Source organism: Euprymna scolopes, chromosome 13 (genome assembly GCF_053919585.1).
Source record: "Euprymna scolopes isolate OS-2025 chromosome 13, ASM5391958v1, whole genome shotgun sequence".
Taxonomy (NCBI): Eukaryota; Metazoa; Mollusca; class Cephalopoda; order Sepiida; family Sepiolidae; genus Euprymna; species Euprymna scolopes.
In genome coordinates this window covers 48025753-48051101 of record NC_136494.1, presented here as the reverse complement: position 1 = coordinate 48051101, position 25349 = coordinate 48025753, and the positions used below count along the sequence as shown (strand labels likewise).

General features: G+C 33.0%; 1 protein-coding gene across 3 annotated transcripts in view; it reads right to left on the bottom strand.

Annotated features, from left to right (window-relative positions):
* Positions 1-25349, bottom strand: part of LOC145292012 (DNA (cytosine-5)-methyltransferase 3B-like) — a 667010-nt gene that overhangs the window by 361487 nt on the left and 280174 nt on the right. For all 3 annotated transcript variants that reach the window (XM_080138008.1, XM_080138009.1, XM_080138010.1), the window contains exon 10: positions 20728-20850. In XM_080138008.1, the coding sequence (XP_079994134.1) occupies positions 20728-20850 (123 nt within the window). The remainder of the gene's footprint in view (positions 1-20727; positions 20851-25349) is intronic.

Below are 25349 nucleotides of genomic sequence, written 5' to 3'. Positions count from 1 at the left end.
ACTTTGCAGCTAATTCTACACTATGCGATGAAGGCCATCAACTCCCCGTATTTCCTCCTATAACAGACACAAATATCTGTGCGTGAGGTCGCCAAGCTAATCAAGAACCTTTATTCCAGTAAAGCAACTGGCCCTGACGGCATTTCAATTATAGTGCTGAAAAAGCTTCAACCAGAACTGCCCCCATACTTACGAAACTGTTTAAGCGTTGCCTTAAAGAGAAGTGCTTCCCAACACCTTGGAAAACCTCATCTGTATGCCTTGTATTTAAGAATTCAGGTGATAAGTTGTCTCCCTCTCAATACAGACCAATAAGTCTCCTGTGTGTCATGAGTAAGTTGCTGGAATCCATATTAAATAGGGAAGTAGTCAACCACCTCAGCAGAAATAACCTTCTTAGTGACACGCAATATGGTTTCTGCTCTACTAGATCTACAGCAGATGTGCTAACGGTTAGATCTCATAGGATTAGTGAATCTCTTGACAAAGGCTTCCTTTCTAGGGCAATTGCTCTTGACATATCAAAGGCCTACTTAACAAGATTTCCAGCTACGGTATAACTGGAAATGTTTTCTAAATCATTAAATCATTTCTTTCTGATAGGTTCATAAGAGTAGTGGTTGATGGGTAGAAATCAGAAGCTCACAGTATTAATGCTGGAGTCCCTCAGGGGTCCATCCTGGGCCCAACTCTCTTCCTGATCTACACCAATGATCTCCCAAAACACATAATTAAATCATTCGTTGACATCTATGGTGATGACACAACCATCTATGGCAACACATCAAAGGCCGTAAATGACAAAGTTCTCTCTCCTCTGATTCCGAGCCCGTAGTACAGTGGGGGAAGAGGTGGCTGGTTACTTTTAACGCATTTAAAACCAAGCTCCTATCTTTACATCCATCAATGCTCTGATCCCCATCTGGCATCAATTGTGATGGATCGCTCTCATCTAGGGGAAGCTCCATGTTTTGATAAGCTTCTGGGTTTGACCTTTACTCCTGACCTGAAATGGAACACGTGCATTAAGTCTGTTACCACGGTCGCTGGAAAAATGGTAGGATCCTTCTACCGCTCCAAAAGATATCTCACTGCCGATGCAATTCTCTATCTATATAAAAGCCAAGTACGTCCAGGGATGGAGTACTGCTGCCACATCTGGGCAGGAGCTGCTAAAAACAGCCTATACAGAGTACAAAATAGGCTTCGTGGCTTAGTGGGAGATGCCCTTCTCTCTTCCCTGCAACCTCTCTCCCACAGGAGAGACGTTGTGACCCTGTCTTTATTTTATCGTTACTTCCATGGCAAGTGCTCATCTGAGCTCCAATCTCTGGTCTCCCCTTGCCAATCTTTCACGAAAAACACCCGTCTAGCTGAAACCACTGTCAAAAATTTTCCCTACTCTTTATCTGTGCCAAAACCAAAACGTAGATTTATCTGTGCCAAAACCAAAACGTAGATTCGATCTTAGAACTGCACAACTGTGGAACTTTATTCCATTTGACTGTTTCCCACCTGACTACAACCTCGATGTCTTCAAGTCCAACATAAACAAATTCTTGATGAACCGCCCACTTAAGTAAGACATTTTATCAAATCTCCAACACAAATGTACTGTATACACAATAACCATTATCCCCGAGTGGCTTTCGGGCCTTGATAAGTGGTGACTACCTTGTAAAAAAAAAAAAAAAAAAAAAAAAAAATCTATTCCAGGAGTCAATGAATATGCCCAGTCAACATCATTTGAGTCCGGTTCTATGGTAGGCCTGTCGGGTCTCCTTCTAAGTGACTTGCTTGGCTGTTCTCCATCTCTTCGCAGGGCGATGTTCTTTTGCTGTAGGTCAAGGATCCATTGAAGTAATGTTGTGTTCGTTTGTCCATATTCCAACGTTGTTTGTAGCAGGTTTCGTATATTGGCGACGCCATGTAAAGTGTCAGCAAGACAACATATATTAGAAAGCACACTCGTTGCCATGAATGTCTTGAACAAGTAGCCTGCTCTCACCTCTCATGCAAGCAGGTAAGTCTACTTCTATGGGGGTGTGATGCCAAGACCACTCCGGTCTTGAAACTGGGTGTCTTAGGTTCGATTCCACCTCTACCTATGGAAGAAATGGCAACTTTTAACTTTTACAAAAGCTAACAAATCTACATTAAGTTATAATTATGCATATTGTCCATATCAATTTTGTGGCAGAATTTTCAATGTCATCTTCCAAGGATTATAAATCTATCACATCTAAATATTTTTACACCAAGACTCATCTCAGTACTTAAGATTTATGAATTTCACCAATTTTCAACTAACTTGATTGATTAGATTTTGTTATTATGTAACATTCATGGACATCAATTTAAATATCTATTTTTCAATTTAAATATCTATTTTTATTGTTTTTCAAGCATTACTTTTTTTTTTTAATTTTACAGTTTTCAATTTTTTGTGTTTAACCAGCAATGTAGCAAATCTATAAAAAGATTTTTGCTCTGAAGAAAAAAGGCAAATTTTTAAAACTACGTGGAATAAGGATATAATTTATTCTATCTTGTCTTGTTTTTAAACAATAAATTTCGTAAATGCTAATTTGCATAATTTAATTCCTTTTATATAACAGATGTTCTCTCTCGAAAATTGAGCATTTTTTTTTTCAGGATAGGATTAAACATTAAATATTAATAATGATACCAATATATTAATATTTCCACTATTAATTTTGTTTGTTTGTTTTAGTTGGTGTGTGTTTCTTTGTGTGTGGGAAGGGCGACCAATGACAATATCTGAACTTTTGGTAGTAGTGGGTATCCCTCACTGAGCGTGAAAAATTTAATATAAAATGATGCCTTATTTTCAGGTCACTCTAGCTTTTTAGGAAAGCTAATCACAAAACTTTTGCTTTGAGAGATAAATTTTGTATACTGAGGAGGGAGAGGGTCATGCTAAAAGGTTAGTAAAAAAAAATGAATTACATTACATGCAAGTGGTAATGTTACATCATAAGGGCTGTCCCCTTTTCATGTAAGTATAAAAATAGAGAGATTTAGTTAAAATGTAAAAATGAAATAGAATAGACGAAATTCGAATCTCGTAATTTAAGTTTAGAAATAGATTACGAGAGAGAATTAGCAAATGGAATGTAAAAAACAAACCATTGTTAAGCTTAGAGATAAAATAGTTTTAAGAAAAGAATGTGCATTGTCAATTCTGTTATTAATTTCAATTGAAGGAATGCAACTATAGGATAATTTAATAAACATGTTTTTAACATATTGGAAATATAGGTTACTGGGAATATAGGTTAAAATTCCTTTTGTAAACAAAGGAAAAAGTTTTGGACACGCATTTCCAGAACACGTGAAAGAAGACACATGTTTTAACATGTGTATGACGTCATGGAAAATGGGAAGTTCTCGAGATAGTTAGAAACTTTAGAGTTAAGCGGAGAGAAACTGGGAGAGAGTCTGAGGACGACAGACGACAGTATGGACATGGAATTCGAACGTCTAGAAGCAAGACGGTCACCTTTGAAACTTAGAATGTGAAACTTGAATTCTTGACTATGAAAACCACGACTGGTCGGGAGAAGAAATAAACCCATCATGTGTTTTTATAAACGTCGTCTTTGTGTTTTAATTCTACCTAAAAGTAAAGTGAAAATTGTCATTATATGTCTTGTATATCATGTGTTTTAAAATGTCTTTACATATACAATGTGAACACTAAGACTGTCTCCACACTATCTCCTCACTCAAAGAGCTTCTACACTTCTAAGTATGAACATTTTATATATATGAATCTCTTCATAACACGAACACAGAACACAACAACATCTCTCTCTAAGACTCAAAGACTCACCTTTAATAAGACTCTCAACAGCATCTCTCTAAATCTCTCAACATCATATCTCAACATCCCTCTTAATAAGACTCTAAGACTTAAATATAACAAATACAATTTGGAGCCGAAAGCGACCAGACCACCCAGCAAGGGTGGGTTTAAAAAAAAAAAAAAGAACTTCGATTACTACGGAAAAATAAAAAAAAGAAACACAACATTTTAAAAGGGTCCAAGATAATTAAAAAATAAATAAATAATACCACGGAAAACAAAACATCACACGATCACAGAAATGCGAACAAAAGGAAGAAAAAAAAATTGAACACACACGCACACAGAAATCTAAAGTTTACAAGAAAATATTTAAAAAAAAGAAGAAAAAAAAAGGCCGATATGCCGTAATGAATGATAAAAGAGATACGGTCAGTTAAAAAAAAAAAACAACCCACGAGTATTTCATTCATAAATAAAATAAAAAAATTGCTGAATACGGCCGCACACGAATAGAAAATAGGACAGTGTGTCATTCATAAGAATGTGTGTTAATGTCTGAATTGTTTAGAGTTAAACTGTCAATCATAATAAATAACAATTTAGCGTCAAAAGTCGAAAGTACTTTTAAAATTCTCGATTATTAAAAATAAATAAATAAAATACACTATAGCAAAAAAGAAGGACGCAGAAATGAAAATCAAAATTCTGCTCATTGTGAATATTTTCGGCTTTTTAGTGTGTTTTAAATGTTCTGGTCTTTGAAAAAGGGACAATTTTTTGTGTTGTGTTAACGGACTTTTGAAATGTATAATGTAACAAATTTTTATTTTATTTTTTTTTGTTTTGTTGCAAAATGTTTAAATGTATTAAGGTATTTTCTTTTGAAAATGTGTTGAAAGTGAAACCATATTGTAAATTTGTACTTAATGTAAATGTAATTGATTTTCACAGCAGGAATTCAAAGTGATTAGTAAATATACATTAGAATTAAAATGATCTAGGAGAAAAAAAAGACTAAGACGAATGGTTGGCTTAGAAATCAGTTAGAATTTTAGAGATGGGACAAAATAAATTATGTAAACGGGTATTTAGAGAGTTTTTAGATGTGATAAGCCGTAAGAAAGATGTTTTTTTTTTAGCATTTGGTTTTTGTTTGTTTTTTTTTAGAGATCCTATAATTATTTTCCAAGAAAAGTGACTTGGTAGGGATTGATAAGCACAAGATGTGCCCCTATTCGAAAAATTTGGGAACCTGTGTTAATTAAGTGCTTAAAATAAGCTGGTCGCACGTAACGACTCCAAGCAAGTGGTAAGACTTGGCTTAATTAATAAACAGGCGTTGGAAAGAATACGAAGATTCTTAAGGGGACCAGTAAACCGATGATAGGTAGTCCCGAGGCGATCACATATGGCTTAATGAAGTGAGAGACAGGTAAAAATATACCGTAGAGTACGTAAGAAAGATATAACCTGGTATTTTTTTATTAGAGACGCATGAATGTGGGATATATCTGCTACATCTTGGAAGCTCTGGTGAGAGAAAAGAAAAATCACAAAAAATCGGGCTATTAGATAGAATTTAGTGCGCAATTAAGGTGTTGTGGCGCAAAAGGTGTAAGTTAGTTAGGGGTGATATTTCTAAATCCTCGTCGAAGTTTCAAGAATCCAAGCAAGGAAATCCGAGTAAATCCGTATGAGAGAAAAAAGGTATATCTTGATAATTAAAGCCAACCAAGAAGATTAGTTATGAGCTTTGGTATGTCCCGTATAAGATAATTATAGAATAAAAAACAAAGCCATACTTGATAAGACTAACCATGCGGAAAGAGACGATCAGGACACTTTTGGGACGATGGGAGTCGTCCATTTCGAGGGAGGTGGAAACCTTTAGTCTGCGGCATATGGGTGATTGGAAAGTAGCTGATGTGAATCATAGGTAAAGACCCTACACCCCCCCAAAAAAGTAAATGCCAAGAAGATCAGAAAGGTTCTGATCTTATACAAATATAATAATTGTGAAGTCGGCCGAGGAGGGCTGACTGAAAGAGATTTTTTTTTATTAGCCTGATCTTTCCTAGCCATGTGGTTGTGTAAATGTAGAAAAAAAAATGTACTAAATTGAAAAATGCATACATTTTTTTTTTTTGTGAAATATGGAAGGGAGGGATGTTACATGATAAGGGCTGTCCCCTTTTCATGTAAGTATAAAAATAGAGAGATTTAGTTAAAATGTAAAAATGAAATAGAATAGACGAAATTCGAATCTCGTAATTTAGGTTTAGAAATAGATTACGAGAGAGAATTAGCAAATGGAATGTAAAAAAACAAACCATTGTTAAGCTTAGAGATAAAATAGTTTTAAGAAAAGAATGTGCATTGTCAATTCTGTTATTAATTTCAATTGAAGGAATGCAACTATAGGATAATTTAATAAACATGTTTTTAACATATTGGAAATATAGGTTACTGGGAATATAGGTTAAAATTCCTTTTGTAAACAAAGGAAAAAGTTTTGGACACGCATTTCCAGAACACGTGAAAGAAGACACATGTTTTAACATGTGTATGACGTCATGGAAAATGGGAAGTTCTCGAGATAGTTAGAAACTTTAGAGTTAAGCGGAGAGAAACTGGGAGAGAGTCTGAGGACGACAGACGACAGTATGGACATGGGATTCGAACGTCTAGAAGCAAGACGGTCACTTTTGAAACTTAGAATGTGAAACTTGAATTCTTGACTATGAAAACCATGACTGGTCGGGAGAAGAAATAAACCCATCATGTGTTTTTATAAACGTCGTCTTTGTGTTTTAATTCTACCAAAAGGTAAAGTGAAAATTGTCATTATATGTCTTGTATATCATGTGTTTTAAAATGTCTTTACATATACAATGTGAACACTAAGACTGTCTCCACACTATCTCCTCACTCAAAGAGTTTCTACACTTCTAAGTATGAACATTTTATCAGAGAGGCGGTAGCACTCTCTATATAGGGATGGCCCGTACACGCCTATATACGCCTACAAAACAAAACTATCCAAATCTCAACTAAAATCAATTTATAAGTTTCAAAAAGCACATATTCTTACAGAGAAGCATCTTACGAATCCAGCGAGTGTCAGAACGTCGGTTAAAATGTCAAAAGAGAGCAAAAAAAAAAAAAGGGTACAAAAATGGTCAATTGTTCTTTTTTCTTCTTTCTTCTTCTGCTTTCTTCTTTCTTTTGAGACGATGTATCTCGGTGTACGAACGGTCTCTGACAACAGTTCAAGCATCAATCGACTGCTCTTTACACGGAGAAGTGCAGTGACCCATCGCTTTTTAGCTAACTCCATAATTAAATAAGATTACGTGTAATAACAAGTTTGAAACACTATATACCCAATGTAGACAGACCACTTCGAACATGGAACTTCTCACAAAAGGGACAGTTCCAAATAATGCACCGGATTCTCACAGACGTTCCAGTTTGCCAGTGGCCTATATTTCTTGGACACTGAATATTTGAGGTGAACGTTAAGGTTTTTTCTTTAAACAGTAACCCACCAGCGTTAATGAAACCACAAAATCTTTATCTTAGTTGATCAAAATTGTTATAAGAGTAACCTATCAGCAAGTACGACGTCAAAAAACAATGTTATAGAAACAAATAATTCTTCAGATTTTGGACTGTAAAATATGTACAAAATGTCAATGCTGTGACCAGGATTCGAACCTAGGTTAGCACGGCCACAACGTGGGGTCCTAACCTCTAGACGATCACGGCTAACACTGACGTCTGTCGCTCTTGGCAGAAAGACACATGACTACTGTCAAACTATTGAAAAATAAGGAGGAAACTTGAAATTCTCACGCATGCGCAAAAATACACTATAGCAACCATTGTTAAATGCAGCTGAATCTCTTCACTTGCTAAGAAAAGTAGATCAGACCAGTTCTTCTAAGAACTCACCAAACGCCAAAGGAAATAAGTTAAATTAACCGCAAAAGAAACTGCAAGAAAGTCATCTTCTAAGAACTCACTGGAAGCTGACCAAAAAGAATCAAAATCAAAGCCCTAGCCACAAAAATAACTAGATATTGTGGCTACTATACACAATCTACTAATAAAAACAAGTAAGTTTTCTAAAATAAACTACAATAAATTAACCAAGTAACCTCACACTGTCACTGATTAGGACTTCATATAAAGATAACAACTACACTATTGGTGTATATACCGTTCCACACTTTAACTATTGGTGATGGGGCAGTATCTCAATTCTACGAGAGTTGTCTTGCTATAAGATAAGGGATATTATAGTAAGATACACATAAGTGTTATATGTTTACATTTAATAAAAAATGCCAAAGTCAGCACGTAGTAAAAAACCTCAGAGAAATATAGACTATGAAAAAAACAAAGTCAAGGTATTATCTGAGCAAAAAGAATACTATCAGAAAAATGCTGAAATAATAAAAATTAAGTATCATGCAAATCCTGAGGCAAAGAAGGCTGCCTCACGTGCTGACTCAAAAGCACGGTATAACAGGGATCCCGAGGGGAAAAAAACTGCCTCACATGCTCTTTATAACAAAGAACCAGAAAAAAAGAAGGCTGCCTCACGTGCTGACTCAAAAGCACGGTATAACAGGGATTCTGAGGAGAAAAAAGCTGCCTCACGTGCTCTTTATAACAAAGAACCAGAAAAAAAGAAGACTGCCTCACGTGCTGACTCAAAAGCACGGTATAACAGGGATTCCGAGGGAAAAAAAGCTGCCTCACGTGCTCTTTATAACAAAGAACCAGAAAAAAAGAAGGCTGCCTCACGTGCTGACTCAAAAGCACGGTATAACAGGGATCCCAAGGGGAAAAAAGCTGCCTCATGCACAAACTATTATAAATATAAATATAAAAAACTGCCAAATCTTTGCCAAAACGCCAAAGAATGAACCAAGAAAAATTTAAAAGTGAAGGTATGAACATTTTAGAACTTTATAATACTCTAACTGTTTTATCAGAGAGGCGGTAGCACTCTCTATGTAATATAGAACCGATGGAGGACCAAGAGGCAACTCCTAAGGCCCAAAACCCAAAGACCTAAAACCCAGCAGGAAGCGACCTGCTACTAATGGAGGCGGCAATGAGCCGCCTCCTAAAAAAGACAATACTATCATGAATGTAAGTTTAAAAATAAGACTGTAAGTAAAAATACTAATTAACAAGAATAAAAAAGCATTAGAAATGAAAAAGGATATAGGGATGGTATGCCAAAAAGTATACAAACAAGATAGCTATGAATGGCTAGGCACATGGAAATAGAATTGCATCCAAAGTATAGCCCTATAGCTTTTTACAACCGTAATGATGGCACGGAATGAAGATTGGAGAAAAGCTATAGGGCTATACTTTGGATGCAATTCTATTTCCATGTGCCTAGCCATTCATAGCTATCTTGTTTGTATACTTTTTGGCATACCATCCCTATATCCTTTTGCATTTCCAATGCTTTTTTATTCTTGTATATATATGAATCTCTTCATAACACGAACACAGAGCACAACAACATCTCTCTCTAAGACTCAAAGACTCACCTTTAATAAGACTCTCAACAACATCTCTCTCAGTCTCTCAACATCATCTCTCAACATCCCTCTTAATAAGACTCTCTAAGGCTGTGCTATTAATAAAACCTAACAATAACAACAAGAAATACGAACAATAACAACAATAATACTAATGAAACTTATATAAACATAACAGTAAGACCCCTCCAAACTTTCCTTGATCCAACCACTAAACAAATTCATGATGAACCGCCCCCCCCCCTAAGTAATGACACCTTATCAGTTCTCCAATACTATTGCTACACTATCCCATTGAATACTGTACACACAATAACCCTTATCCCCGAGTGGCCATTGGGCCTTGATAAGTGGTGAACTCCATGTAAAAAAAAAAAAAAAAAAAAAAAAAAATGAAAATGACACATCAACGCCCAGAGCCATCATGTCTTCAACTATGTCCACAGTCCAAGTATAAATACAGCTGGTTTTCAACAACCAGGCAGAATAGACTAGCCCCAACCACAGCATCAGCAGCAGCCAGTCACTGTCAACCTACCTAAAACATCAGCAGCCCAAGCTACACCATCATCATCAGCAGCTAGCTGTCGTCAACCTAACCTAAGATAACATCAGCAACACCCCAAGCCACAGCATCAGCTGAAGCCAGCCGCCGTCAACCTCACCCCAGGCGACACCTACAGCAACTGTGCAGATTACCTCATTCTTCGCCAGACTCCAAAGAGCCTGCCAACTGACTGCTATCCCTACTCTAAGTAGCTGATCGACATCCCTGTCACTGCCTTCGCCATCACCGGCAAATCCTGACAATACCAACAGCACCTGCTACCATCGCATTGACCCTGAACAAAGTTTAAACTAAACTTCATTGTTTGCTCTCCTTGCTTTCATATGCTCATTTTTTAATATACGAGTAACAAATTGGTGTCAGAGTGTTCAGCAAGCTGATTACGGACATCTACATGAGTTTCACGTGATCAAAGCTATTCACTCTAATCAAGGAACAAAAATAAATATTATTTAACTTGAAGATGGGACCGACACTACAATCCGAGGTTGTACTTCAGGAGATTTGAATCAACGTAGACACCATGACAGATGCCCGAAAATCGATATCAACAACCACTGCACAGAAAAATGGCAATTACAACTTACTAATGCGGGAACAAATGATATGAGACGTCATGAGGCAACAGAAGACTTTCCGCCCAGGAAACAGCATGAATCAATTCATCATGACCAAAAAAAATATATGCAATACATGTTGTAACAACCTACTCCAGTCTGGAAGGCAAAGTTGTCAAGACTACGAAAAACATTTTTCTTTTTTTTTTTTACATAGGAGTTATTCAGAGGGCAATCGAGGATAATGGTTATTGAGTGTACAGTAGTCAATGAGATAATATCGTAGTAATCGTTAGTAGTGGAAATTTGGTAAACTGGATTACTACAGGGGACAGTTCTTCAAGAATTTGTTCATGTTGACCTTGAAGACTACCATATTGTAGTCAGCTGGAAAACAGGCAAATGAAAGAGTTCTACAGGTGTGCAGTTCTAAAAAGAAGTTTGGCTCATGGAATCTACACTTAGGTGAAGGCACAGATAGGTTTCAGCTAGACGAGTGTTTTTTTGTGAAAGTTTGACAAGGAGGGACAATGGATTGGAGCACAGGCAAGCACTTGCTATTAAAATAACAATAAAACAAAGACAGTCTCAAAATATCTCTTCTGTGAGAAAGATGTTGCAGGAAAGAGAAAAGGGCATCTTTCACTAGGCTACAAAGTTAATTTTGAACTCTGAGATGGAACGATAAATTACTTCTAGCAGCTACTGCCTTGATGTGGCAACAGTACTCCATTCTTGGATGTACCTGGCTTTTATATATAGAGAATTGCATCTACTGGCGCGGTAGAACAATCCCACCATTTTTCTAGCGACCTTGGCAACAGATTTAATGTACATGTTCCATTTCAGATTAGAAGTAAAGGCCAGAGCCAGAATGTTGTCAAAACATGCAGCCTCCCCAAGATGAGAGCCATTCATTTCAATTGATGCCAGATGGGGATCAGAGCGTTGATGATGAAAAGATAGAAGAAAAGATATGCATTAAAATTAACCAGCCACCTCTTTCCTCATTCTACCATGTGCTCAAGATCAGAGGAGAGAGAATTAGAGAGAATGTGGTCATTTACAACCTTTGATGTGTTGCCCTATGGTAGTGTTGTCAGCATAAATGTCTACCAATGATCTTAGGATGTGATTTGGAAGATCATTGATGTAGATCAGGATGAGAGTTGGGTGGACCCCTGAGGAACTCCCACATTAATACTGGGAGCTTCTGAGTTCTGCCCACCGACCACTACTCTTATGAACCTAATTCGCTAATCCTATGAGATATAACAATTAACACATCTGCTGTAGATCTAGCAGAATGGAAACCATATTGTGTGTCACTGAGGAGGTTACTTTTGCTGAGATGGTTGACTACTTCTCTATTTAACACAGATTCCAGTAACTTACTCATGGTGCATAGGAGACTTATTGGTCTGTACTGAAAGAAAGATGACCAATCACCGGAATTCTTAAATACAGGGCATACTAACGAGTTTTTCCAGGATGTTGGGAAGCAATTCTTCTTAAGACAATGCTTAAACAGCTTTGTAAGTATGAGAACTATTTCTGGTTTAAGCTTTTTCAACACTGTAATTGGAATATCGTCAGGGCCCGTTGCTTTACTGGAATCAAGGTTTTTGATTAGTTTAGCAACATCACGTACAGATATTTGTATGTCACATAGCATGTTTTCTGATACAGGCAGAAATAAGGGGGGTTGATGGCCTTGGTCGCATAGGGCAGAATTAGTTGTAAAGTTGTTAGCAAAGAGTTTGGCTTTGTCCAATGCTGACAAGATTACTTCAGGTCCATTGATGATGGTTGAGATAGAGCACACACATGTTCAGGATACTGTTTGCTATTTGCCAAAACTGGTGGGAACCAAGCCGCTGCTCAGCAACTTTGGACTTAACTGACTGAGCATACAACTCTCTCGCGTTCCTTATTACTCTTTTATAGTGGTTGCTGGTAGTTCTAAAAACGGCTTTAATCTCAGTGCATCTATTACATTGAAAGCAATGGAAAAAGTGATTTCTGTGCGCAATGGCAGCAGCACATACTGGATCAGAGTGTATTTCAGCAGATACTCGATGCAGAATAGGACATATCCACCGTTATTCACCTGAAGGAATACCTCCTAACAACTCACAGCAGCCAAATAATTACTTTTCAACACCTAAGCCAAGCCTGAGACTAAGAACGGTGAGATGGCGAAAAACTACAGATTTTGCAAGCCAACTCAAAAGTACTCAGAGAGGCAGTCATCCACATTAAATGCAAATTTGAAAAGGACAGAAACTTGGAACTATCTGTTGATGAACTTATTTAAATCATAGACGCTATGCTTATGAGCAAAAAAGTGAAAGTGTGGAACACAAATATTTACCTTCACCTTGTCAGGACCATGGACAATCACTACACCACTACTGGTATAGCGTCTGAAGCACAACGATAATTGGATTGCGGTGTAAAATCCAACGTCACCACTCCTCAAGACACTGCATTTCTCTCTCATGAACACCACCAGAGTCAAGAAAGACACATGACACAATAAACCCAAGCACAGGCACTTGCCGCAGCAATGGACGATAATATACCAAAGATGAAGGATCAGGATTTTCCATTTGGTCAAGTCATGATTTGATGTGAAAAAAATAACTAAATAACTAAATTGTCGCAGATAAATTTAATAATTTGTTTTGTATAATATAAACCTAAATACATATATTCTGAATTTGACCATTATCAATATTATCTAAGGAAAATAAATATAAACTAATTAAAAATAATAAATTAATAAAATATTTTTTATGCTAATTTTAACAATATACGACCTCATTACAGATTTCGTGTTGGTGACTCTAGATTAAAATTCACAGATGGCATAACTAAAAGAAAACACAATTGCATCTTCTATTTTCGGATTTTGTAATCATTCCCATGTTCCTTTATTTTCTTTTAAAATTGATGCATTCCTATTCTTATGATGCGTAAGGGCGGAATAAATTTTTAAAATTGACGGATTCTGTTTTTGCTGTCCGGGGCGGTCGTAAATTTTGCCCCCCCCCCATTCGCATATAATTACCTGTTTCACCCCCTCCCTGCTGGCAAATAAGCGCTGGCATATATTTACATGTCCCCTGCCGTATTATTACCTGTTTGCCCCCCCCCTTACTGCTGGCATATGACAACCTATTAAAACCTTCAAAATTCCAAAAAGCCCTCAAAATATTTATTTTCATTGAACTAATGTTTACACGATTCCCTTCAGATTAATGTTTACACAATTCCCCTCTTTTTTAATTTTAATTTAATTTAAGAATTTCTTTTCAATAATTTGAATAATAAGTATGTAAACATTAAAGTCAAGTATGTGAGTTCCATCTAAAAACATTGATTTAATTTGAATAAAATAAAATATGCATCAAATGTGCTTGAAACCAAATCACAACGTAATATTAGAAAATAAATATTTTAATTTTATTTATAACAAATATATTTCGGAGCTTTACTCCATCCTCAGTGTGTTGTTTTCTTTCTTTTCTTTTTCTTCTTTTTCCTTGCCATGTTGTAAAGTTGGAGAAAGAAAAGTTTGCAAAGAGCCCTGCATTGTATCTGAGCAGTTCTATTTTGAAATGTTGAAACAGTGAGTAGGTAACGCGAGAATAACGTCAAGGGTGAGAGTTCATATAGAAATGTTGATTTAGTTTGAATAAAATAAAATACGCATCAAATGCGCTTGAAGCAAAATCACAACATAATATTAGAAAATAAACAAATATTTTAGTTGTTTAAAATTTCTAAAAAATATATTTTCGGAAAAAACAACACACTGAGGATGTTATATGTTATAAATTTCAAACAAGTAAAATTTCCTAATATTACGTTGTGATTTGGTTTCAAACGCTTTTGATGCATATTTTATCAATTATTATTGGGAAGCTCCTTCCAGTTGAGAAACGCTTGAGCATGAGATGTGCTAGATTCATGTTCATATACTTTTGGATTTACTATCTCCCAATTCGTACAACCAACATCAGCAGAAAAACTCGACAATCCAGTTGAAAACAGTCTGCAGCAGAAGCAAAAAAAGTCTTCTCTGGAAGGAGAATACATCATACATGTTCTCAAAATGTTCTCACCGTTGCACAATTCCCGATAGATTTTGTAGTTAGCTTTCTAAAGTCGTCTTTTGTTTTTGTTCCTGATCGGACTACTTCCTTGAATTCATGATCAAGGTGCTGCACAACGGCAGTTCCCTGCCAAACAACCATAGTGCGACTTTTACGATTAATCTCAACTGTCCATATCTAAAATCGGTTGCAGTGTTTTCACGCCATGATTGCCTTTCAAATTCTTCAACTTTAGGTGCATCATCATCATTGACAGTTTTTGATGTATCAACACTGTTAATGTCGACTTCTGAAGTAACGTTAGTAATATCAACTTCATCTCCTGTTTCAGTATGATTTTCAACTTTCATTTCGGCCATACAAGTCTTTTCCATGAATTTCAACAGCCTTTATTCTTTTTGTCTCTTCTTCTTCTTCTTCTGTTTTTCGCTTTTTACGGAATGCCGCACTACTCTCCTTCATTCTCTTCATTATGCTACCTTCTTTGAAAATTCACGCAAATATTCTGAAAAACTTTTTTAATTCTATTTTTAAAAATAGCATGGCATTTTTGTGCATAAGCACCTTTTTGTGTTGATCCGAACTAGTACAACAAAAGATGAGATATTCCCCCATAAAATCATTTTTCTGAGATACCTAACACTAAATATATATATATATATATATACATACATAGAGAGAGAGAGAGAGAGAGAGAGAGAGTCACTGCTCCCCTCTAAAACTTACAGCGAAAGAGTCTTTAAAAGGTTACTTAGAGAATTTATGCAACTTTTTTAAAAACTTTGTTTTACAAATAAAATAAATTTACATCATATTTTGATGTTATTATCATTTTAGTTTTAGTCATAATTTAAAATTTTCTATTTTAAATGTTATATATGTTTTTGACCACTTTTCCATTCTGTTAAGTATGCTTTTATATTTTTGAGCGGTTCAGTTTTCAAACGTGCACGAAAACAAATCTGAAAACGAAGCTCTTCACTCCTACCTCACGAAGACGAAGAGGGGGGACATGTTTCACCTTTTTGAATTCTTACAACTCTTAAAAAGTTAATATTTAAAGGAAAATAAAGAACATTTAAAACTACTTTAAAACACCAATAAATGATTCAGGTAGGTTGCAAAGTAACTTTTATAGCCAATGAGAACATTTATTTGTTTTATATTTGATTTTTTACTACTTTTTCGAATCTCTCTCTGTATTGTAAAGCACCCCCCCCCAAAAAAAAAAAATAATTAAAATCCTATTACAAGAATTAATTAATCATAATAAATTTCGGTTTAATAATAAATACGTCAGTGATTATAAAATTTTGTTAATAGTTTGAAAAAAACAATTACTTCGTGATTGTTTGAAACTTAACTGAAATTTAGCAGTATTTAAACTATCAAATTGAAAGCCACGTAAATAGTATTTGAGGTGTAGCGCTTAGTTCCCATTTAAAATTATATTCCCTCATATGACGATCATAAAATCTATTTACAGTGGATTTTTATTTTGTACTTGCTTAATGTTTCTACAATTCCAAAATTATGTAATTTCCTGTTGCTAATTTTCCGTTGTATCATTTAATTATCGGTAATGTTTGAAAGTAATTTTCTTGACAAAAATGTTTTGTTTAATGTTCCAACATTTTTTGGAACATGTAAATCAACTGCTTTCTTTAAAAGGTTACCTAGAGAATTTATGCAACCTTTTTTAAAACTTTGTTTTACAAATAAAATAAATTTACATCATATTTTGATGTTATTATCATTTTAGTTTTATTCATAATTTAAAAACAATAAATATTTACTACCAATAATGAAAAAGGGAATTAAAAATTTCAAACAATCGGTTTTGGATCGTAAATTATGGACATATTTTTCCGATTCCGATACCTTCAAAAGTTCCAATTTTTTACAACATTTTTGGTATAACATTTCAGATTTTGTGTTAATTTTTATTTTTTCTATTTTCTATTTTTACCCTCTGAAAATGCTGCCCCTGACATATGCCACTCGTAAAATAGGGACACATTTTTTCGATTCTGATATCTCCAAAAGCTCCATTTTTTTACAAACTTTTCAGTATAAAATTTCAGATATTTTGTTAGCTTTTATCTATTTTTTCTATTTTCTTTTTTTACCCTCTCAAAATGCCGCTCCTGACATCGGCCACTCGTAAAATAGGAACACATTTTTCTGAATACCTCCAAAAGTTCCGATTCTTTTTACAACCTTTTCAGTATAAAATTTAAAATTTTTTGTTAGCTTTTATTTATTTTTTCTATTTTCTATTTTTACACTTTAAAAATGCTAACTCCGACATGTGCCGCTTGTAAAATAAAGACACATTTTTCCAATTCCGATACATCCAAAAGTTCCGATTTTTTTTTTAACAACATTTTTGGTAAAAAAAATTAAATTTTTTTTTTAGCTTTTATTTATTTTTACTTATTTTTTCTATTTTCTATTTTTATCCTCACAAAATGCCGCCCACTGACATGTGCCGCTCATAAAATAGGGACACATTTTTCCGATTCTGATACCTTCAAAAGTTCTGACGTTTTAAAAACTTTTTGGTATAAAATTTAAGATATTTTGTTAGCTTTTATTTATTTTTATATTTTTACCTTCTTAAAATATCGCTCCCTGACATGGGCTGCTCATAAAATAGGAATACATTTTCCTGATTCTGATACATCTAAAAGTTCCCATTTTTAAAAAACTTTTCAGTATAAATTTAAGATATTTTGTTAGTTTTTATTTATTTTTCTATTTTCTATTTTTACCTTGTCAAAATGCCGCCTCCTGACATACATGGACCACTCGTAAAATAAGGACACATTTTTTTGATTCTGATACACTTCGGTATAAAATTTAAGATTTTTTGTTATCTTTCATTTATTTTTATTTATTTTTTTTTACCCTCTCAAAATGCTGCCCCCTGGGGTGACCGCCCGTTGCTACGCCACTGTATATATGGTTTGTAGTTACATCGAGTTCATAAATAAAAGGATTGGTAAAAAATAAAAGGTAAAACATAAGTTAAAAGCATATTTTCCCCATATATATATATATATATATATATATATATATATATATATATATATATATATATATATATATTTCTGTAAGGTCTGACGAGGCTGTTGGATCATAAACATGGTCAAACATCTGAAACATATGTAACCAAACAGATAAAACGGTAATAAAAAAATAAAACACAAATTTGCTCTGCAATAGTATTGAGCACTCTCTTCAGGTTTTTACTAATTACCAGTTTTACCAACCATATATATATATATATATATATATATATATATATATATATATATATATATATATATATATATATATATAAGGTTAAAAACCAATGACATGAAATAAGAAAATAACTGTCCATTTGAAGACAAATGTTTTATGGAATTAAATGATATGAGAATGATGGAATGGATGTGAATCTTAAAGACATGCATAGATCTAAAGGAGAGTAAAGATGGATTGTAAATTTCTTAGGTTAATAGATGTAGAAGAGTCACGGTACCAAAATTAGTTGACAAGGTAAAGTCAAGAAAAACGTGGGAGGAAGTTATACGTTTAGATTTCAGAGACAGAAGGATTAGTATCAAAGTTAATTTTTAAAAACCAACATGTAAAAAAGCTGTTAAAACAGAAGAAGAATATCCCTACCATCACTACTATAAAAATTTGAATCATAAAGAATTTCAATTTTTTTCATCTCACATTGAATCAGGTATGATTAATTTTCAAAATATATTTAGAAATGCATATGTAATTTAAGTAAGAAGTAACTAAATGATAGAATGGGTAAAAGTAATATATTCACTATTGAGTTAAGAAAGAATAAAATTGAGACAGAAAACATGAATCTTTTCTTTCTCAATTTTATGAGATGATGAAATAAAAGAATTTTGAATAATAAAATTTTTAGATAATGAAATAATATTTTTGAGATGATGAAATAATATTTTTATGATAATGAAATAATATTTTTGAGATGATGAAATAATATTTTTAAGATAATGAAATAATATTTTTGAGATGATGAAATAATATTTTTGAGATAATGAAATAATATTTTTGAGATAACGAAATAATATTTTTAAGATAATGAAATAATATTTTTGAGATGATGAAATAATATTTTTGAGATAATGAAATAATATTTTTGAGATGATGAAACAATATTTTTAAGATAATGAAATAATATTTTTGAGATGATGAAATAATATTTTTGAGATAATGAAATAATATTTTTGAGATGATGTAATAATATTTTTAAGATAATGAAATAATATTTTTGAGATGATGAAATAATATTTTTAAGATAATGAAATAATATTTTTGAGATGATGTAATAATATTTTTAAGATAATGAAATAATATTTTTGAGATGATGAAATAATATTTTTAAGATAATGAAATAATATTTTTGGGATGATGAAACAATTTTTTTAAGATAATGAAATAATATTTTTGAGATGATGAAATAATATTTTTAAGATAATGAAATAATATTTTTGAGATGATGAAATAATATTTTTAAGATAATGAAATAATATTTTTGAGATGATGTATTAATATTTTTAAGATAATGAAATAATATTTTTGAGATGATGAAATAATATTTTTAAGATAATGAAATAATATTTTTGAGATGATGAAACAATATTTTTAAGATAATGAAATAATATTTTTGAGATGATGAAATAATATTTTTGAGATAATGAAATGATATTTTTGAGATGATGTAATAATATTTTTAAGATGATGAAATGATATTTTTGAGATGATGAAATAATATTTCTGAGATAATGAAATATTTTTAAGATGATGAAATAATATTTTTAAGATAATGAAATAATATTTTTGAGATGATGTATTAATATTTTTAAGATAATGAAATAATATTTTTGAGATGATGAAATAATATTTTTAAGATAATGAAATAATATTTTTGAGATGATGAAATAATATTTTTAAGATAATGAAATAATATTTTTGAGATGATGAAATAATATTTTTAAGATAATGAAATAATATTTTTGAGATGATGAAACAATATTTTTAAGATAATGAAATAATATTTTTGAGATGATGAAATAATATTTTTGAGATAATGAAATGATATTTTTGAGATGATGTAATAATATTTTTAAGATATGAAATGATATTTTTGAGATGATGAAATAATATTTCTGAGATAATGAAATATTTTTAAGATGATGAAACAATATTTTTAAGATAATGAAATAATATTTTTGAGATGATGAAATAATATTTTTGAGATAATGAAATAATATTTTTGAGATTACGAAATAATATTTTTAAGATAATGAAATAATATTTTTGAGATGATGAAATAATATTTTTGAGATAATGAAATAATATTTTTGAGATGATGAAATAATATTTTTGAGATAATGAAATAATATTTTTGAGATAATGAAATATTTTTTAGATGAGGAAATAATATTTTTGAGATAATGAAATAATATTTTTGAGATGATGAAATAACATTTTTGAGATTATGAGAAAATATTTTTGAGATGATGAAATAATATTTTTCAGATGATGAAATAATATTTTTCAGATGATGAAATAATATTTTTTGAGATGATGAAATAATATTTTTAAGATGAAGAAATAATATTTTTAAGATAGTGAAATAATATTTTTGAGATGATGAAATAATATTTTTGAGATAATGAAATAATATTTTTGAGATAATGAAATAATATTTTTGAGATAATGAAATATTTTTGAGATGATAAAATAATATTTTTAAAATAATGAAATAATATTTTTGAGATGATGAAATAATATTTTTAAGATGAAGAAATCATATTTTTAAGATAATGAAATATTTTTGAGATGATGAAATAATATTTTTAAGATAATGAAATAATATTTTTATATAACGAAATAATATTTTTGAGATGATGAAATAATATTTTTAAGATGATGAAATAATAGAATTTTGAAATGATGAAATAAAAGAATTTTTAATAGAAAAGAAAAGCAAAACATGAAGATGATGGACTATTTGAAGGATAAAAAAAAAACAAATACTTACTATCGATTAATTTTCCTGGTGAGTTTATCACCTTTTTGGGTAACATTGTTTTTTCAGAGGTCCTCAATTTTGCAGATTGGATTTTTTCAAAGAATTGTAAGACAAATACAGGGTATTCTTCATCTAAAAAGAAATGGAATTTTTGTCTTGTACAGATTAATTAAAAAAAATGTATATCTTACATATAAAAAGAAGAACTGTTTGCATCATCATATATTATGAATTTCATACTGTTAGATAAAAATATAATGGACAAAGGAACATTATTTTGTCTAAGCTTTTTTCGATTTTACATCATTTTAAAATATGAAATGCCTTTTTGGATCAGAGTAAGTATCATAAACTGATACTTTTTTTTTTAATATACTATAACATCCTTTTTAAATATGCATGTATAGTGTTGCAAAATATTTAAAAAGTACCAAATTTATTTGGATAGCTAAATTGGTTCCTATTTTTTTTTTTTTAATTGCAATTTCACCCCAAACAAGGCACATTGTCACTTTACTGTAGGGGGCTACTATGGACATAAGCTACAGGGGTACTATGTGGGGAGTTGGGCTGAAAGATGTCGGTTCACATTACACTTGAACTTCTGCATGTCAGTACACTTGGGGAAGCAGGAACTTGGAAGCGAATTCCAAAGTCCAGCGGTTCTGGGGAAGAAACTACTGGAGTAGAAGGCTCTCTTACATCTGGGGATCTCTACTGTGAACGGGTGGGATTTTGCTGCTTGTCGGGGGAACTTACGTCAAGGGGGTACAAGTGCTTGTAATTCGTCAGAGGATTCAACATTGAAATACTTGTAGGACAGGCAGAGGGATGCTACATTTTGTCGATGGGACAGAGGCTGAAGCTTAGATGACAGTTCAGGACCTATGAGGTTGGCAACTCTCTTTTGAACCCTGTCCAGGAGGGAGAGCCTAGTAGCAGATGCACCAGCCCAAATATGACAACAATACTCCATACATGGGCGAACGGTGGCCTTATAGAGGTATAGGATACTTTCGGGAGTTAGTAGCTTTCTAGCACGGTAGAGAGAACCTACTTTTTCGCAGCGTTTCTGGCAATGCACTCAATGTAATTTTTCCAACTCATGTTTCCTGTGAACGTTAGGCCGAGGAGTTTAAAAGATGTACTTTCAAATAAATATTCTTTGGCCATTGCTATTGGTGGGAGAGAAGGTTTTTTGTAGTTATTGAAGGAAACAAGTTTAGTCTTAGCAGCATTGAATGTGACCATCCATTTTTGTCCCCATTCCACTACAGATTGGAGGTCATCCTCTAGTGTTTTTGCCATTTCTCTAGATATGTGTTCATTTGTTTTCTGTACTTTCACCCAACAATTTAATAAACCAAAGATATAGTAAAACACAACTTTAACTTGAAAATAATATTTTAAAAAATAACACGGTGGTTTCACTACATAAACCATATCAATGATAATGCCTTCGATTTTAGCTTTGAGGTTATTTCTTTTAAAATCCATCCAATCTAATTCTGATATTTCTGACTTTAGTGGAATACTTACTACTATTGAACAATTCAATGAATAAATGAAAAAAAGATTTTCATCGTATCTAAATGATAAAACTTGTGTGTTTACTTTCGTAAATTCAAGATTTAGATTTAAATTTCAAAAGAATAACATGGAAAACACTATTAAGAATGGGATTTTACATTTTAGGAAACATTTCTTCAAGCTCTGTTGAGGGTCAAGAAGATCAAAGTGAAAAAATGTATCTCTTTCAAGCCTGTTTGATGAATTAGCTCCAAATAAACTGAGAGTAACAAATAAAAACTTAGAGCAGGTAGAAGCCAAGTTAGACCTGGAGACTGCAATTGCAACTACAACAGATATATAAGAATTACAATTTAAACTCAAAAGGAGTAAATCCCTTATGCTTAAGTGCACAAAGGAACTTGATCATTATGTAGCTTTACCACTAGTTGCAAGAGGTGATGACCCATTTCAGTGGTGGAAGAAGATTCAGGAAACCTTACCACAACTAAATAAACTAGCTTCAAAATTTTTAAGCACACCACCTTCATCTGTGGAGAATGAGAGGCTCTTCAGTTCAGGAGATAATGTGTATGAACTTATGAAGAAACTTTAATGTTTTTACATTACAACTTAAATGTATTCAACTGAAGAGACTATGAGAGCAAAGGAGGCAAGCAGCTAGAATAGGAGAGGAAGTAGACTAGCAGCAGGTGCAGAACTTAAGCTGATAGTTATTAACTTACAGAATTACAATTTGTACTTTAATGTTTTTACATTACAATTTGTACTTTAATGTTTTTACATTACAACTTGTACTTGTAATTTGTACTTTAATGTTTTTACATTACAATTTGTACTTTAATGTTTTTACATTACAACTTGTACTTGTAATTTGTACTTTAATGTTTTTACATTACAATTTGTACTTTAATGTTTTTACATTACAACTTAAATGTATTCAACTGAAGAGACTATGAGAGCAAAGGAGGCAAGCAGCTAGAATAGGAGAGGAAGTAGACTAGCAGCAGGTGCAGAACTTAAGCTGATAGTTATTAACTTACAGAATTACAATTTGTACTTTGTAGTTGGTTAGTAATTTCTTCTTTTCTTATCTAATTGCTTAATTATATTCTTTTAAAAATTGGAAATTGTACTTTGTATTTTATAATTTTATTTAATAAAGGCAAAAAGCCATAAGAGTGGCCAGACACTTAACAAATGTTAAGTTAACTTAACAGTTACTATGTTAATGTGTTAAAGCTATCTGATAAGTCACTTGGCAGTGATGAAATTAATAGAAAAAAGGAAAGTAATTAATTGGCCGATTAATCAGCAAATTGTTCGATTACCTGTCAATTAATCAGTATACTCCTACTAGATATGGAAATTTATTCCAAACCTTGCAACAATGACTAAATCGCTCCATAGGTTGACCAAAAAAGATGTTCTATGGACATGGTTAGCTTCCCAAGAAGCAGCTTTCAATACAAGAAATCACCCCTCCTCATGAAACACAAGAAACTTTTTCAAGAATAATGCATGTGAGTATGGGTTAGGAACAGCGCTAACACAAGTTGACAAACCAGTAGCATTTGCAAGTAGATCCCTATTAGATACTGAACAAAGATATGCACAAATTAAGGGGATGCTGGCAGTTATACAAGTGCCAACATCTCCTTCTTCATTTGTGCATATATGGGCTGGAAAAATTTTGCTACTATACCTACAGAAGAAATGTGGTAGTTTTGACTGACCACAAGCCCCTCATCTCAATCAGCAAAAAGATAGAGTTAGAAGCAAATAAGCAAGAGTTAGAAAAAGTAACATCAGTAAATAATCTGACAATATAACCCCTACAAGACAATCTCACAGAGATTCGCCAAAAGACAGTTGTAGATTCCAACATGAGATCACTGGCAGAAGTAGTTGGTAAAACTTACCAGATAATAAGAAAAGTCTGCGCAATTCGATCAAACTGTTCTTCAATTACAAAGATGAACTCACTGCACAAAATGGACTAATACTGCAAGGACAGAGAATAGTCATATTGCATGCTATGAGGACTGAGATGAAACAAAAAGCAAATGCCAGCCACCTAGGCATAAATACATGTTTGCGAAGAGTGGGAGACCTCATATTGTGGCAAGTAATGTCTAATGAGATTAGACTATACATTGGAGCCTGTGGTACCTGCGCAACTCACGCAGACTGCCAGCCAGCAAAAAAACAAATTATAGCACCACTGCTAGTGTTATATATGGAAGGGGGCAGATCCCAGTAATTGGAGGAATAACGTAAATTAGTTTGAAAATAATATTTATTAAAGGAAAAGGCTAGAATCGAACCCAGTAATCAAAATTTAAAAGTGAATACATATTGCTATTTAGATGTGATCCCAGGAATTTAGTGAATTGCCATTGTAGTAGAAATAATTATAAAACAAAGAGAGGTTAATTAGGAATAATAGACAATGGGTTGAGGAATGTTTTTTTGTGTTGCAAAGGCGTGTGGAGACATATGTAATATGTAGAATCCATGCGACGGACTCTCACATCATCGCCCATGTGTCTGACGTCACAAAGAAAGATAAATTCAATATATTCAGTTAAGAGGGTTTGAAATCAGTCAGCTCAGTCATAGAGTTGAGAGACACAACTGGTAGTCATAGCTGGGAGAGAGGAAAGTTGAGTTAGCTGAAGCCTTTTTGGAAGCAAACCAGAAAGGGAGACAAGACAATGCAGAAATCTGAAGACATCAAATCCCTGATGATGATGATGATGATGATGATGATGATGGTGGCGATGATGATGATGATGATGATGATGACCACCACCACCACCATTACAACCAGCTGAAATGAATAAATATCATCATGTAATAAGTAAGCATTTTGTCTTCGTTTGTCATCCACCGAAAAGGTAATGTGATTTTGTCTCCCGTCATTGTAAATGAACTTTGTGTAACATCCTTCCAAAGTGTTACCTGTCTGTCCTCCTCTTCAAAAATGTTAACGGTATCCCCACCATCGATAAAGTACTTCACTCTGTTAAAACAACTGTCTATTACACAAATCTCTTCACATTCATATTTCTCTTCAGAATAGAATCAACAAGAATTGT